The sequence below is a fragment of the Lissotriton vulgaris genome, chromosome 3_1, assembly GCF_964263255.1.
Source record: "Lissotriton vulgaris chromosome 3_1, aLisVul1.2, whole genome shotgun sequence".
Lineage (NCBI taxonomy): Eukaryota > Metazoa > Chordata > Amphibia > Caudata > Salamandridae > Lissotriton > Lissotriton vulgaris.
Window position 1 is genome coordinate 986,239,297 of NC_141689.1, and position 17,305 is coordinate 986,256,601.

Below are 17,305 nucleotides of genomic sequence, written 5' to 3' on the forward strand. Positions count from 1 at the left end.
TGGAGGGATCCTATGGATCAACCCGCTGCCTCCCATTGCATTCAGTTGGAGGGATCCTATGGATCAACCCACTGCCTCCTATTGCATTCAGTTGGAGGGATCCTATGGATCAACCCACTGCCTCCTATTGCATTCAGTTCGAGGGTTATCCTATGAATCAATTCGCTGCCTCCTAATGCATTCAGATCGAAGGAGCATGCGGACATCAGAGCTCCAGCCTGTGATATGAGATGATTGTAAATTACTATAATCTGCAGGTAGAAGGTATCCAAGAGGGCTTTTCCTGACGTGCTAGCAACTCAATCTCAAGTTTAAAAATACAGCACAAAATGTCACAAAGCTCAAATTGAATAGTCGAGTGTGTAGTAGGTAGAGCGAGCAAAAGAAAAGCACTTCTTAGTAACACATTATTTCAGTTCTCTACTTCTCGCATAACTTTCAAGCTCCTACTCCCCTCGTGCAGTAAACGCAACATTTATTGACTCACTTAAGTGTAGGCAGTACTTAATAGGATAATATAGAGGCGACCTAAATAATCCAAAGTGCAGTAAGATTTCCATCAAACAAAGGAGGCTAACAACCTGTGGCATTACATTGCATCCACATCCTAAATACGTCATTTGAATATGTTTGGACAATATTTGCTTTACTGAGATCTTATTTTTCCTTGACAGGTGGGGCTATGCCGTCCTGGTGACTATGGATCTGACGTCTCGCACTTGAACCTTCACAAAACCTTCTGCATTCCCCATGGAGGTGGGGGACCTGGAATGGGACCGATCGGAGTGTTAGTATCTTAGGGGCAAACTCACCTTGAGCCCATCGCATCAGAAAATGTGCACTTGTTACTAACAACTTTTTATTATCGTGCTCCTCTGAGCCGAGAGAATGGATCCTATACATCTGGTATACATTTGTGAGTACAGCGTGGCTGGTTTATCCAAAACTGCTTCTTTCCAGGGATGAGATCAATTTTACATATGCATTGGGTTGCCTTTCTGCATCTAACACAAAAAGAATCTGGAGTTGATTGTGTTCCCTTCTCGAGAGGGCCTTGCCTGGTAGTTCATGCCAGACTGCTCCCATGAGGGGCAGGGGCAGTACTGATTTGCATAAGGCAGGCATTGTTCTAGAGTGGCATGATGGTAAAAAACAATGTACTGGAGTACAGCCTGTAGCGATCGCTAATGGCTGAGATTGATTACATACCTTATTTATTGCCTTTTTCATCTCACCAGAAGTCTGATTTTTTATAATGTAAGGTTTTAGTTATCGCTTAGGTACGTTCATATCAAGTAATTGTTCAATTGACGAATCCTAACATTGGGTGTGTAAAATAGCCTGTTTTTCTTTACTAGCCATACTACATAGTAGGTGTTCTCTTGCACTAGGAAATGTGCCAACGGTATAGACATGCTCATCCAAATCCTACGCTCATTGGCTCAGGGATTCTCTTTGAATGGCGCAATACACCTGCATTCAGTCCCTTTACTGATTGTTGGAAGAAAAAGCCAGAGCACTTTTTGTCCTGAGCAGAAGCCGTTTGATATCCCAGGGCAGTCCTTAATTTGTATAAGGATGAGTGCCAGACCCCAAAACTCCGCTCCAATGGTGTTCTTAAAAATCGGTGCACTGAATACCAAAGGCTGCATAGTGTTGAATTCACCTCGGGCCTCTCTATCCACTACCAGTCACTTCTGCCCAGCTGCGGTTCTTCCTCTAGGGCGGAGGAGCATAGCCCTGAATGATGTGAGAGCAGCAGCTGCAGAAACATACATTTAATAAAATGGTCAATGGTCACATGAACTTTTCAAGTGCGTTGCATCCCTGTAGACTCTGGGGTGGTTGCCTAAATATAGTCCGCAACTCAGATTGGCTGGCACATGGGTCACTTCAGCCGCACCATGAATGGCTATGTTGACAGCCAGGCAGACTGCAATCACAGGCTCCTAATCAGAAAAGGAACACTGTTCCCTTGCTCAGACCAATCATGGAGCTGCTCTCATGCTGAAACCGCATGAGAGCAACTCCATGATTGGTTACATTTGTTGCCCTCTTCACTTCCTAGTCAGGTTTGGAGGATCTATGGTTAGGGAACACTAGATGGTGGTCCCGGCGTCCTGCCTCTTCCTGTGTCTTCCCTGCACGCCGTTGGGTAAGTACTTTTTCTTTTATTTCAACAAAGTACTTTCTCTGACTTAATGCTGCTGTCTCAAATCAAGTAGGCGCTGCATTGCTATCCACAACTTATGTCCCTTGTTTCCAAATCATTGGCATTTAGTGAATTGCATTGCACAATTCAGACCTTGGGTTCTTGTAAGTATTGTCTCACTCGCTTCTTTCAGTCAGTGTGAAAGTTGGAAAGTTCTTTCGTGCCCCACCGATTTCAAGTCACCAGCCACCCCTGCTTCTGTTCTTTGTCACTCTTGCTGGTGGTACCTGCTTTCTCCCTTTGTGCCCGGTTTTCCGTCTTTCTCTTCCTCCTCCTTTCACATTTGCGTGTTTTTTTTCCTCTTGTTCGCTGTCATTATCTGAGTAAAAAAATGTGCTGGAAAGCCCCACCGGCAACCACTGGCTCAAATTAAGAATTGGCCAATGGCATTACCTGGCTCATCTGCGCTTGGATGCAGATGAGTGACATAACCACAGGTTTGCTCATACTTCAGTCCTTTTTTTTATTTGGTTGTGTTTGGCACAAACCTTGCCAGACAACCTTGGGCACCACTTTGTATTTTTGTTGAGAACCACTCTTTGTATTCATTGGCAGTTCTTTTCTTTGTACATGGACTTCTACTTGGCTGGATTTAAAGAATGTGAAGCATGTTGGGGTTATTGTTACAGCATTCAGGAGCTAGCCCTCCCTATTCATGCCAAATTTCCTGGGACCACCTCACCCACACCTGTGCTATGTTTTTTCTGTTAAAAAGAACCAGTGAATGTGTCTTTACTGGTGAATGGATGTCTTCTGTGTTGACCACTCAATGCATATCGACATGTTACACAGCAGCAAATGACTGAACAGCTTTCCTCAGAAGCCCTCTTTCCTAGTGGCATAGCTCCCTCCCTTACATGCCGGGCGTCAAACGCCTGGGCCGCCTTGGGGGGCCAATGGCCTAGCTATGCCACTTCTCTTTCCACTGACCTGCCCTTCCCAGAGAGGCATAGTTACACTGAAGAGCTCTTGTAGTGAACATCATTGGAAAGCTGCAGGGCGGGGACGGTGTCTGAGTGAGGCCTTGAGACATATAAACAGAGAGCCAACATAGAACACGTCCCCATGCAAGCCTGCTCAAGCACAGGTGTAGAGCTGACCTTGGCCTTCAAAGGCTGACATCCAGTGCTGATTCCCCAGGCCCTGGGCATCTGTTTTCCAGAGTTCTGCCAAATGATGTGAAATCCAAGTAGGACAATGTAAAAGGCCCGCTGCCATTGTTCAGGTTATGAAGTGCCGGGTTTGGCTAGACCCTGGGAGCATAAGTTGTTCCCCCACTTACCCATTGAATGGGGACCTCAACTGCCCTTGAATTCTGTTGAACGGATTTAATGTTACTGTCTTTTAATACTATTAGAGAATGGTTTTGCACTGGCTGCTGCATGACCGATCTAGCCATAAGGTGTCCAATCATGCTCATATATGTACAACACACCTCCCAAAAGACGCAACTTTACATTCTTTTGCTCACTTAAGGAGCAAAGCTATGGGTTTATAAGAGATTGAGAGTCCGCTCTAGCACCTCCACTGATTATCTTCACACCGAACGCCATGTTCATGTCATTGATTCTGCATGTACAGTACTACAACATAGCAATAAAATGTTGACTCATATAGAGAACTGTCTGCGCCCTACTATCGGGTGCATAAATCACAAGGCAGTTTTTGTCCCTGGGGGTACAAGATTTACGTGGTTGCAAGAACTAACTTTTTTTTGCTGTTTTTTGTTTGACATTTTGTTCTCCCTTTGCTCAATTTGCAGGAAAAGGCATCTTGCCCCGTTCCTCCCCAGCCATCCTGTCATCCCTCTGCATACGGACAGCAATGCCACCCCCCTGGGCACAGTCAGCGCTGCACCGTGGGGCTCCAGCGCCATCCTGCCAATTTCCTGGGCGTATATCAAGGTGCGTTCGGGAGTACACTCACTGGGGTTCCATTGATTTGAGTTTGAAGGGGGGATTTATTCTCGATATCTAGTGTGGTGTAACAGGCTTGGCTTAGTATAATCTATTTTGGAAAGCTTATTGGTATCTTTTCTTATTTTGTAATCACCTGGAGTGAGTTCCTCAAGATACATCCCCTCCGTACGACATCTGAGCATAGTTAATGGTTTTATCAGGGTTGATATATATTATATTTAGAATAGCACAACTGAACATTTTTTTGGTTAGTTCTGAAGTGTGTTGGAAACAATTATTTTAATACAAACAAAATAAATCAATACACTGATGACATTTACACACATAGTTTGTGCGCTGTATACTTTTATCAGTAAAACTACTGTCTGTGCAAGTGTAATGGTCATCTTAATTAAAGAAGTGTTGTCTGTAATGGCAGTGAGCTACCGCACAATGCATATTTCACTTTACGCCACTCCACTCTACACCACTTCACATTACACCACTCTGCACTGCGTCACTTATCTACAATGCACCACTCCACACCTCTCACCTCTACACCACTCTACGCCAATGCACTCCACCACATGCTATTCTACTGTGCACCGCTGCACTCTTCGTCGCTGTACTTTACACAAATATTTGCCACTCCACTCTGTACCACTCCACTTTATGCCACTCTACTCTGCAACACTGTACACTAGGCCAAGGCACTCTACTCTGTACCACTCCAAGCCAGTGCACTCTATGCTAATCCACTCCAATCTCCAATCTCCACTCTGCGCCTCTGCACCACTGCACTCTGCACCCCTATACTCTACTTTGCAACCATTCACGCTACTGCACTCTACGCCATTGTAATCTGTCACACTTTTACTCTTCACCACTGCATTCTAGGCTAATCTACTCTTCACCACTGCACTCTAGGCTAATCTACTCTTCACCACTGCACTCTAGGCTAATCTACTCATCACCACTGCACTCTAGGCTAATCTACTCTGCACCACTACCTCTAGGCCAGTCTACTCTGCACCACTGCACTCTAGGTTAATCTACTCTGTACCACTGCACTCTAGGCCAGTCTGCTTTGCACCACTGCACTCTAGGCCAGTCTGCTTTGCACCACTGCACTCTAGGCCAGTCTACTCTGCACCACTGCACTCTAGGCCAGTCTACTCTGTACCACTGCACTCTAGGCCAGTCTACTCTGCACCACTGCACTCTAGGCTAGTCTACTCTGTACCACTGCACTCTAGGCCAGTCTACTCTGCACCACTGCACTCTAGGCTAGTCTACTGTGCACCACTGCACTCTAGGCCACTCTACTCTGCAACTCTTTATGCTACTGCACTCTGCCATTGTACTCTACAACAGGGTTCTCCAAAGTCGGTCCTGGGGGCTGGATCCATGCCATCTATCTAAATGGTGATATGCTACACATGGATCTGACCCTCCAGGACCGACTGTGGAGAACCCTGCTCTACGCCACTCTGTTCTAACTCTGCACCACTGGACCCTAAGCCACTGCTCTCTTCACCACTACTTTGCTCCACTTTATCTGCACTCCACGCAACTCTACTATACACCACTACTCTACGACTGTCTACTCTGCAGCACTGCGCTCTGCCACTGAACTCAACTGCACTGCTCTCTGCTGCGGCACTCTACTCTCCACCACCCTACTCTGCCATTGATCTCTACTCTAAACCACTGCTCCCTGCCAATGCACTAAACACCACTACTCAAAACCAATGCATTCTGCACCACTGCACTGTATGCTAACTACTCTGTATCACTGCTCTCTACACCACTGCATGCTAAGCCACTCTTTCCTACTCTGTGCTGCTCTACACCACTGCACTCCCAACACTCTACTCTGCATTACTGCTTTCTATGCCACCGCACGCTACAGCACTCTACACCATTGCACTCTGACACTGCATCCTATACCACGCTGCCCCACTCTGCGCTGCCCCACTCTGCGCTGCCCCACTCTGCGCTGCCCCACTCTGCGCTGCCCCACTCTGCGCTAAGCTGAGCCACTCTGCGCTAGGCTGAGCCACTCTGCGCTAGGCTGAGCCACTCTGCGCTAGGCTGAGCCACTCTGCGCTAGGCTGAGCCACTCCACCCCACTGCATTCTACTCTGTACCTCTCTACTCAAAACCAATAGTCTATGCCTCTGCACTCTATGCCAATCTACTCGGCACCAATGAACTGTACGCCATTTCACTCTACACCATTCTACGATACACCACTCTGACACTCTACTCCAATAAACTCTACTCCACTCTGCCACTACACTCTACTGCACGCTATGCCACTAAACACTACTCCACTCCCTCTGTCACTTTACTCCACTCTATTCTACAACACTCTACCTCGCTCTACTCCACTGTGACACTGTGCCACTCCTCAACGCCAGTCTACTTTACTCTGCCATTCCACTCTCCTACACTACGTCACTCCACTCTGCGACAATTTATTCGACGACACTCTATGCCACTCAGATCTACGCCCTTCGCCTCTACATTACTCCCTCCATGACACTGCACCACTCCATGACCCTCAACTCTGGTCTACACCACTCCACGTTACTCTGTAACACTCAACTCTACAACACTCCACGCCCCTCTCCTTTACCCCACTAACTTTTAGCCATGCTGAACAGCATCCACACTGGTTTACAACATGGCTAACACATATTGGCAAAGCCAATAGCTTTTGCATTGGTGAGACCTATTGACTTTGCCAATGTGTGGTGTTCTCCCCTACCTACACACACTCTTTCCCACACCTTCTGTGACTATCTGCATTTTCGCCCCTTCCATCTCATGTATCCAGATACCACTGATTCCTTTCCTGACCCCCTCCTCCCAGGAGTGCACCATCCCCTCCACTACTAGTGAGACATCGGCTCCAGGGCATATGTCCTCTTTTTTCGTTCCCTGCCTCTTTAATTGCTTATGTATAATCACTTGTTTTTTTTCTCACAAATTCCAGTAACATTACTCCCAGCCCCTTTGAAGTCTTGAGCTTCTGTGTAGTCCTGCCAGGTGTTTTACACAAGTTCCATTTATTAAGAGGAGACGGCAATCAGATTCGTATTGAATCAGCTAGGTCCTTTGATCACTTTGCAGGATGATGGACCTAATCAGTTATAACCAGTGCTCTAAATGGAAATACAGAAGTGCAGATACTCACTATTTAGAGTACCGGTCTGCTCCTTAGAATTGCGGCTACTCTCCCAATTCTCCCATTAAATGTATTGCAGCAGTGCTGAGAAGTGCAGGTACTCTCCCTTCAAATGAAAAAAGTGCAGGTACTCCGTACCAGACAGTACCTGCCCATTTAAAACACTGGCTATAACAGTGGAATTTGATGGTATTACCACAAAAGTTAGTGTTTATTTTTATTCGTGTTTAATAGTAACTTTTAGATGAGCCTAGGCACCACGCATGCACTGTCTGCAAGACCTGTTCGCTCCTCTATCGGCTTTTGGCATGCCCATGAATTGCCATTTGTTCATTGGTGTGCCATTTAGAAATACAGGTTTTTTTATTGGTGCATTGGGTCTGATTCTCCCGCCTTTGCGTGCTTGGCTCACGCCCAGGCGATTTCACTCATTGTTTGCTTGCATGGCCATCCCAATACCTCTGCAGTTCCTCTGGGTCATCCTGATCTGCCTTTTTATTTTGTAGGTTATCAACATCGTTATAGGCTTTCAGGCCGTTTCACGGAGCAATGCTCTCTGCGGAACCTGCAAAGTGGTAATTTCTGTTCGGTAGCTGTAACTGTAAGAAATGCGAGACCTAATGCATTTCTAATTCTTTACGTTTGTGGGGTGATCTGTGTTCAGGACCCAGGGTCAGGTTAAATCGTGTTATAAAACATTCACCCCCGTACCATATAGTGAGCACTGCAAGTGATAACTTAAGGAATGGTCTCTGCTACAGGTTTGGATTGACTGATGCATTTAATTTTTAGAGCTGAAGCGGTGCCATTTTACTACCTTAGACTGCGGTAAATGATTGATTGTCATAGGAAATTTCAAGACCTGTGCTGCTTTTGTCTGGAAAATGTAGCAGCATTTCTGAACATATCTAAAGTAAACAGAATATAGCAAAATGATATACACAAATCAACATAGCACAAAAAAACCCATCTGTGAACCGTTCCTCAAAACAGTCCAAACAGAACGCAAGACAATCACAGACCAACACATGACCATCAAATTACAATAAAGCAGTACAAAAACAGCAGCGCAGATCACCACTAAAACAAAATGCCACCCAGCATTCTTGTTGCACGTTACCACCTCCAGAAAAGATTTCATAATACGGTGGATAAAAGGGGTTTGTGCCAAGCAGTATCTTAAATTACCACCTTTGACATGAAAATGCGTCGGTCAAATGTTTTGAGATCTTGCACTGTCTGTTTATTCAGCTTTACTATTTTTGTCAGCACTGGGTGGATGTGTGGTCTTTTTAAATAATGTAACAGCCTTTAAGTGTAACAGTATAGTTAGTTGTGCAGATTACATATGCACACTCCTTTTTCTTGGACACGGAGCCTTTGTAAGGGCTTATGATCTTGCTGCCTATTTCCTTTATCACATATGCAGTAATAATAGAATACACTGATTGTTTGTTTTCTTTTTCCTGAACTAGTTTCTTATTACTTCTTTACTGTATTCCAGATGATGGGCTCAAAAGGTCTTAAACATGCTACCGAGATTGCCATATTAAATGCCAATTACATGGCAAGGAGACTAGAAACGCATTACAAAGTGCTTTTCAGGGGTATCAGAGGTAAGTTGCAGTTTATTACAACTGATTTCACATGACTGTCTTACATAGCAACCATTTTGTGAATGTGGCTTTGCTTCAGGAATATTGACCACAGACAATACCATAAACCCTCTCCTGTGCTTTTATATCAGTACTAACCAGTAGCATTCGATGTCATTTCGTTGACTTTCACACCCACTGTCAAACTGGCCCGCTACATCTTACAAATAAATGTTAACATTTATTTTCCTTTTTAATAAACTGCATACAGCATTCTTGTTCATTCCTCCACGTACTGCAGTTACTAGTAGGGAGATCGCCCTGTCATTCGCCATGTGGATAAGGATACATGCCGTCTTCCTTTCTCAAGACTCTTTGGATGTCGTGTTAGCAAGGCTATGGTACGCCGATCAGTTTTGCCCATTGGCAAAAATGAAATATTGATTCCTGTGCAACCCGTTTGTGGCTTGGCCCCAGCCCCATCTCTCCCGCTGGTGCGGGGGGGACCCTCCTCCGTTGGAGCAGAGGAGCGTTACCCCACTGAAAATCCCCCCCCCCTCCCCCCCCACCCAAACCCCACGAAAATCATTTTATTTTTCTTCCCCGTCCTGAACAGAGCGTCAGGATGGGGGCGGGCCTCTGCTGAGTGTCAGCAGCATGTCACTCAGCAGAGAGCCTACTTTAAACAGTTAGAGCCAGCTGCCCTGACAGTTGGGTTAGAGGCAGCCATACCCTCAACAGCCCTGAGGAGCGCAGAGTGAGGCTGCTCCCAACAATCGGGGTGCTGCTCTCATGCTGCATGAGAGCGCCCTGATTGGTCAAGGGAGTTGCTGTTGCCAGTTCCAGGGGAGAGAAGGGGACCGGAGGAGGAAGTCGCGTTCAGGTAAGTTAACATTTTTTTTTCCGCCTGTCTGAACCCAGCCCCCCTCATCTGGGATACGCCAGCCGTCAATGCACTAGCGCTCTGTTTCAAATCTCCATCCAGATTATGCCAGTGGCCAATCCGACAACAGCAGTGGGACTGGGAACTACTACAAAGTCATTGCAGTGACAAACATTCCTCTGCTGGTTAGCCCAGTTCTGCTTCCCCCAACTCGAGAAAAGATTTTAATTTCTAAAGTTGTCGCAGTAGACTGAGATAGATGGGAATTGCCCTCGTGAGTGGACACACCCTCACCTACTGAAACACAGACAGGAAGTCCAGTGTAAGAGGAGTCACTGGATGAAGCATAGCAGCAGCTAAGGAAGAATCCCGCTACTGTTGTATAACCCTATAAAAGATGCAAAAAGTTGAACGAAAAACATCCTCCTTCCATTGGCGTTCGGTGGGTTGGGGGGCGGTCGGAACCACATGGGAAGCACGTGGCTGGGGGGTAATAATAATTTAAAAAACGTACCTGATGCTGCTGGCTGCCTCGCGCTCTTCTGCTTCCAGTTTCTGCCATCACACTCCTCAGCCAATCCCTGCACTGCTCTCAAGCATGAGAACAGGGTGGGGATTGGCCTGAGCGGGCTGGATTAACTTTCGCTCGGGCATAGGGAGTTTGTGCTGTTTCTCCAACCAGACAGTCGACTTTTGGTTCCCCTTTCTGTGGATTATGGTAGACTGCAGAGATAGGTCACTGGTCACTTCCCGCCTGGATTACGGCAATTTACTGTATCTGGGTGCGACGGGGGTGTGTCTAAATAGGCTCCAATGTGTGCAGAATGCCGCGGCTAGGCTGGTTCTCATGCTACCCAGAAGGGCCTCCTCGAAGAAGGCGCGGGTGTCGCTCCACTGGCTCCCTATCAGAGAGAGGGTGATGTTTAAGGCACTGTGTGTGCCATCATCTCCCAAGGCAAGAGTCCTGCTTATTTGGCGGACCTGGTCTCTCACTATGTGCCCATGAGACAGCTGAGATCCTGCGGATCGGGTCTGATGAGTGTCCCTAAGATCTCAGTCTAGGATGGGCGGCAGATAGTTTTGTCGCCTGGCCCCAAAACTGGAATAAACTCCCCTTGAGTCTTAGGCTGGAGGCAGCTGAAACCAAGTTCAGGAATGACTTGAAAACTCACCTTTTTCGTGCGGAGCTTGGTCACTGTTAATCTCTGCACTCTCACTCTAGCTCTGTGCAGTCGCCTCTCACCACAGCGCGGGGACACACTAGTTGGTGTAACCAGGCGCTCTATAAATCATTATTATTGTTTTGGCTAGGTAGTGGGGCCAAAGAAAAAAATTCTGACATTAATTCACGCTTTAACGGGTGAATGTCTCCCCATGTCACTGGCACTTTAGCTGCCGCTGGGTAATGGTTAGTTATTAGGTTTTGCCTGGCGAAAGATGCGCTCTGCGCATCTTTTTCACGCAGGCGAAAAACCTAATGATTATGGTAGGGGAGACAGGAACGGCCCCTGTCTTCCATTGGCTAGCTCCATAAATGGAGGCTAGCCATTGGAAGACGGGACGGGCCTGTCCGTCAATGCCGGACCAGATTCGGGGGCGTTCCCGAGAATTTTTGGCTACGTCACGCTACGTCGGCCGAAAGCCAATTCTCGGGTACGCCCCTGAATCTGGTCAGCACATCAGCGGGCTCTTCCCCCTCCTTCGACCCAAGCTGCTGGGCTTGCCGAGTTCGTGCCCCGCTGAAGGCCGTCATTTGTGTGCACCCCAAGGATTATCTGCCTTGAAGTGCTTGGAGCCGTGCCGTGGCCGCACTGACCCGTGTGCCGCCGCTGATCGCAGCCGCCGCCACACCGTGTCCTCAGGGGCCGCCCCGCACCCTGCCTCCACCCATCTCCGAGGAGAAGTGCACCGCCCGCCTTGCAGCCCCCCACGAGCTCCCGGGACCCGAGTGAGCAGATTGAAAGGTGCGTGCTCTTGAGCGTTTGCTCCGCACCACACCTTACCCCTGAGGCTGCTCACCTCAAAGACTTTCCACATAAGACATCCTTTCGTATTACTCATGTAGGCAAGTGCTTCTGCGCACAACACAGAGGTAGTAAGCGCTATATATGCAAATGCTGCATTACAATACAATACGCTACAGGGTTTCATTTATTCTGCCACTGCCAGAGGTCCTTCCCTTCGGAAGCCTGTGAGCCATGTCCTCACAGTGCCCTCTCTTCCTCCGGGTCGGCGTCACACCACAGGCCCCTTCCTCTGTGCCAGCAGGAGCAGGCACTTACATGTGGAGCTTGAACCTGTGCCAGCTGAGCGCTCTGGACGCTCTGTGAGGCTGAGGAGGAATGGGAGAGGCCAGGAATGAACAGACTCCAGAGTCAGAGAGCAGAGGCAGTTACCGGGCGTGCTTCACTTTTCAGGGCTGCTCGCTCCCATCACTACCGCACCCGGGCGCTGCTTATTGGCTGCGAGAATTGTTATTATTTAGATAAACTTACAAACCACACCAGAACACAGTAGGCCCAGAATCAGCATACCCTCATACACCTAATCCAAACACACGATTTGAGGTAACTTCACACCGAACGTTGTTACTTTGCAAGCACACCTTTGGAGACCAAACAACACCTATCCCTCCCTCACCACACACCTTCCTGCTCCATGCATAGCGCATCCCCAAAGCGCAATGCCCGTCCATCCTCTGACACCAAGCAATGAACACACTTACATTCACCTAACATTCAAAATCAATAACATCGGAACACAAAATGTAACCTAGCAACCGACACAACTCTTTACAGCACACCCTCACACATCCGGTCCTAGCAGACTACTCAGCAGCCGGTACACACATACCTCACTCTACTCAAGGTAGCTTCTTCGCGCGCGCACCCCAAGACATGGTGCACTCCGAGTCCCGTCACACTTTGCCAAACACATCACACAAACTATACCACGATGTGCCTGGCATGCCTCCACGCACACATCAGGATACCACTCCATGCACATCACACACATTCCCTGTTGTCGCCCTCTGCCAGCACGCACCGACTCCTATAACTATATGTATGTGCGTGTGGGTATACATAGAGTGTGAAACTACTCGGTGTGTGGGGGGGCTCGCAGTGTGTGGGGGGGCTCTGTGTGGGTGTGTGTTGGGGGGCTCTCGGTAGGTGTTTGTGGGTGTCATTTGCGAAAGATAAAGCTAGTGGCATTGCAAATGAGAATGCCATTTATTTATGTAAAAAAAAAACATAAATAAAAATAATGTCAAGAGCATTGCCAATAGCTCAAACTTTAACAAAGGCAAAACCATTGCATTGTAAATGCTTGTTTTTAGAACATCTTTTGGGTCAGGTTTCTGGCCATACAGCATTTAATGGATGGAGGGAGTCTGAGCTTGCTTATTATGAGCAGGGGTGTCGTGAACCACCTGCTTTGGCAGCTACAGCTGAGGTGGGGCACTGTATGGGCCGCCTCTGTCTGCAACTCCGCAGACAAAATTAACACAATGGAGGAATTCCGCATCAATAAAAGAGCATGGGGAGCAAGGACAAAGAAAAGATAGTAAATAGAAAAGGTAAAGGACGGAATTATGAACAGAAGGAAGGGTGAAGGGAGGTATAAGTAGGCGGAAAAATGTGAAAATGTGTAGGTAGATGAATGAACGGGTGATTTAATAAGTGAACGGATAGGTGTCAGGATGGCCCTATGAATGGATGAGTTACTCAATGGATGGATGGATGGACAGGTGAAAGGATGGTAAAATGGAGGCAGAGTGGGTTGATGAGTGAAAGGATGGCAGCGTGATGGAAGGCAGAGTGAATGGAATGATAATGATGATGGATGGCAGGGTGAATGAATAGAGGGATGAATAGCAGACTGGATGGATGGCAAGATAGATGGAAGAGTAAATGGATTGATGGAATGGGGAAAGATGGACTGCCTGAAAAAATTAATGGATAGATGTAAGAACGTAAAGGTAAAATTGTGAATATCAGTGGGTGGATGGAAGGCTAAATGGATGAATGGATAGAGTTCTGGATGGAAGGCGAGCTCTTCTAGGGAGGGGTCGGCTTCCTTGCTTTGTTAGCTTTTTGCCACCAGAGCTTTCATTTCAAAGTGGGGGGTACTTTAATTCTCTGGCTATTCCCTCCATTATGAGATGCCATGGCTGGATGGAATCACAATTTTTATTGACCTATGTCGAGTCTGGGGTCCGGTGCCCAGGGCAACTCCGACCCAACAAGAGGCAGATGAAAGGGTTTTCTAGATGGGGAGGTGGGGTTGGGCACCGATCACTGCATGCAAGGGGGAACCCCAGGCAATCACCGTGTCTAGTACCACCTCTGAGCATTAGAATAGTGGTGTTGCACCCTGTTGCTTACTTAGACTATTGGTGCTGTGGCAGGTCAGGGAGGCCATGTGCTTCAACATGACCAATCAGGGAAGGTGAATGTGGCTGGGTGGGGAGCCAATCAGTGTCCATGATTTAAAGCCAGATATCCATGCAAGCTGTCCCAAGTTTCACTTATCCCCACCCCCACCCCCACCTCAGTCTTCTGGTCCTCTTTATGGCATGCCATTTACCATGTGTTTCTATGTTTCATAACTATTAGTTCTGCATCCGGATACACCACAGTACCATTAATGTTTCAAGGAAGCATTTGATAAAAGCTTTGTCACATGCACTGCTCATTAATGTTAGCGTGGTTTATTTTATTAAGTACTTGCAAAGTTAATGTAAAGGCAATGGAGTCGTGTGCACACAAGTCAAGAAATCGTCCTCCGATAAACCTTTCTCTTCTGCTCATTTTCTAACACCTGCTTCCAAATGTAGAAGTGCTCATGGTTATTTGTGATCTAGTTTGTGATTTACTCCTGTATGCGATCCAGCTATCTTTTTATTACAGGTTACGTTGCTCACGAGTTCATTTTGGATACAAGACCCTTCAAGAAATCCGCAAACATTGAAGCTGTGGATGTTGCGAAGAGGCTGCAGGATTATGGTGAGTCAGTGGAGCTCTTGAGCAGCTTGTTTTTGAAGTGCTGAGAATTAACATAAAAGGATAATCTTAATAATTAAAATGCTAAGTTCTACGGACATAGGTTTTTGACTGGTCTTTGGATGCACTGTCGGACCGCATGAAGGAGAGTTGCGTGAGACCCTAATCCTTTTTAGGTCTGGCTAGACCTAGCTTTAGCCACTGCGGGATTCAGTCAGCTCATTTTAGCCGGGGTCTGTTAAAGCGCCTTTTTCTCATTTTGCTTCTACCCTCCACTTCATGCTACATTGGCCAAAAGACCAGCCTACGTCATCCATTGGCAGCCCCCGATCACATGTGCACAGCCGCCTTAAAAGGAGTGCGCCTAATTGCCAGGACTGGCTGTCTGGTCTGCTAGACCACTCTTGTCTTTTTATACTTTTTTTACATTTTTGTCGGATTTCTTTTGCATGTTTGCAGAAATAAAAATAAAGAACATAGCATGCTTGCAGAGGTCAGACCAAGTAGCTCTTGTATGTACTTCCTTGCCAGCTGTCTACTTTGATGTAAACCTATTGCGCTTGGATTATTGCGATACTAAATTAGTAGATGGGTAATTGTGCTATTCCTAAACAGCAGGGTGCAGCCTGACACTAAAGAAAACACAAATAGTGTTGGTAGCCAATGTAAATAAAGCAAAGTGATTAAAAGGAAGGTGTATAACAGAAATGCAGTCTGGTTATACTGCAATTTGCCTTAACGATGAAATCAAACTTTTTTTCTAATCTGAATTATTTTATATTTATTCATCTGAGCCCAGCAATAGAGGAGACTATTCAGACATGCGTTAAGATCCTATGTGAACAAAGTCCTTAGGGTCTGAGGCTCACAATACACCTGAAGGAAGGTAGTGTTAGCCACTGATACATAGAAAAATCTAATTGAGGTATTTTTGGTATCCTTTCATATGAAGTATGATGGGGTTCTAGGGTGGACATTTGCCAACCGATTACACCATATTCTCTTTTTGAGGGAAGTTGAATAAAATCAGATTTTATTTGAAAGGAAAGATATCCCCTTTTCTACTGAGGCCCTAAATCAAAAGGATCGTGACGGGAGATGGTTAGGGGTCTTACATGATACTTACACAAATAGGTAATGGCAAAGGAGCCTAAAAAGACTGGACATGTGAAAGTGGGGTAGAAGCAAGGTGGGGCACAGCTCCAAGTCTGTTTACCCACAACGTATTTAGCAGTGTGGTCTAGGTAAACATGCTCTCTGACCCCAACACCCTAAAGTAAATCCCAACCGGTGGTTAGAGGACCATAGGGAATAAGCAGAGGTATCAACAGATCATAGTGTTTGTTCAACCATAAATGTCCTCTTCTTGCATAGCTCACAGGTCTGACGCTTTCAAATGATGGGCCACTAACGCATCTGTTTTACTAGACTAGAGGGTTTGTAGCTTCTTGCCTGGGGAGACGTGCCCAAAGAGACATTGCAATGCTTTGCATTTCAGAAACTTGGGTAGACACTATGCAAAACATTAGCCTTGCACAGAGCGCCACCTATCCCATATCGAACATCACCGAAACCTTCACCAAAAGCCAAGGCATTGTCAAGGTATCCATCCCCAAGAAGGAAAGATGCTTTTGAGAGCTAAACCGGTACTGCCTCACTAACACATCTATATTACTCCCAGAGTCCGGTAGCTCTACAAACAGGGTATTAGAGTTAACCCTATAGTAATGGGACACTCTTGCATTTCACTAGTTGCTCTAGCAGGATTCTTACTAAAAAAGAAAGCAACCCTTCACCCATGCAAGGTACACGCGTCATTCCTGGGAGTGCTTCTTCCCCAGCACCCAGAGCTTTTTTGGATGTATTGAAGATCCTAAATGTTTAAAATTGCATCAAGTGTGGAAAAGTATTTATTTTACCGTCGCCTTTATCTCACATATACAAAGGGGGGGCTGGTCATTGGAGGTTATTAGGGCACGTCGAATCACTAGCATTTGGTGAACATATTTCTGTACTAATTACACTGCAGTCACCTGACTTTCATCAGGACGTCATGACCATCCTAATTAGCATAAACTGACCTACCTATTCTAAACCAAGGTGGTACAATTTGTGTGATCTACTTATATAAAAAGTACAGTTGGTGAAAATGGATGCTGTCTTGTAATAGGTGCAGTAAAGCACCATATTTTGTTTGGTTCATAAGATAAAACATTGTTCATGCAATGATCAGATTCTGTGAGAAGAGAATACTCCGAGTGCTTGACCTACACACATTGACGTAGGCACACATCAACCTGTTTGTGTTGCATTGTAAACTCCACACTCATTGTGAGATCTAACGTGCTGACTTATGCCTGTTTGGTTTTATACCCCAAGAAGTCACTAGGCATTTGTGCATTTCAGTTAGACTGCCAGAGAAGTTTCTTTGTTAAGTTTGTTTGCATAGTAATTAGTCATGGATTTAGAGTCACAGATAATCGGGTGCTGAATCGTAGGGAGGTGGCCCGTCCGAGGTACA

At 46.4% G+C, this 17,305-nt stretch overlaps 1 protein-coding gene across 1 annotated transcript in view; it reads left to right on the top strand.

The window, feature by feature from the left end:
* GLDC (glycine decarboxylase) overlaps nt 1-17,305 on the top strand; it is a 232,154-nt gene that overhangs the window by 187,688 nt on the left and 27,161 nt on the right. The window contains exons 19-22 of the mRNA XM_086961354.1: nt 675-787; nt 3,975-4,116; nt 8,808-8,919; nt 14,692-14,787. Of these exons, the coding sequence (XP_086817480.1) occupies nt 675-787; nt 3,975-4,116; nt 8,808-8,919; nt 14,692-14,787 (463 nt within the window). The remainder of the gene's footprint in view (nt 1-674; nt 788-3,974; nt 4,117-8,807; nt 8,920-14,691; nt 14,788-17,305) is intronic.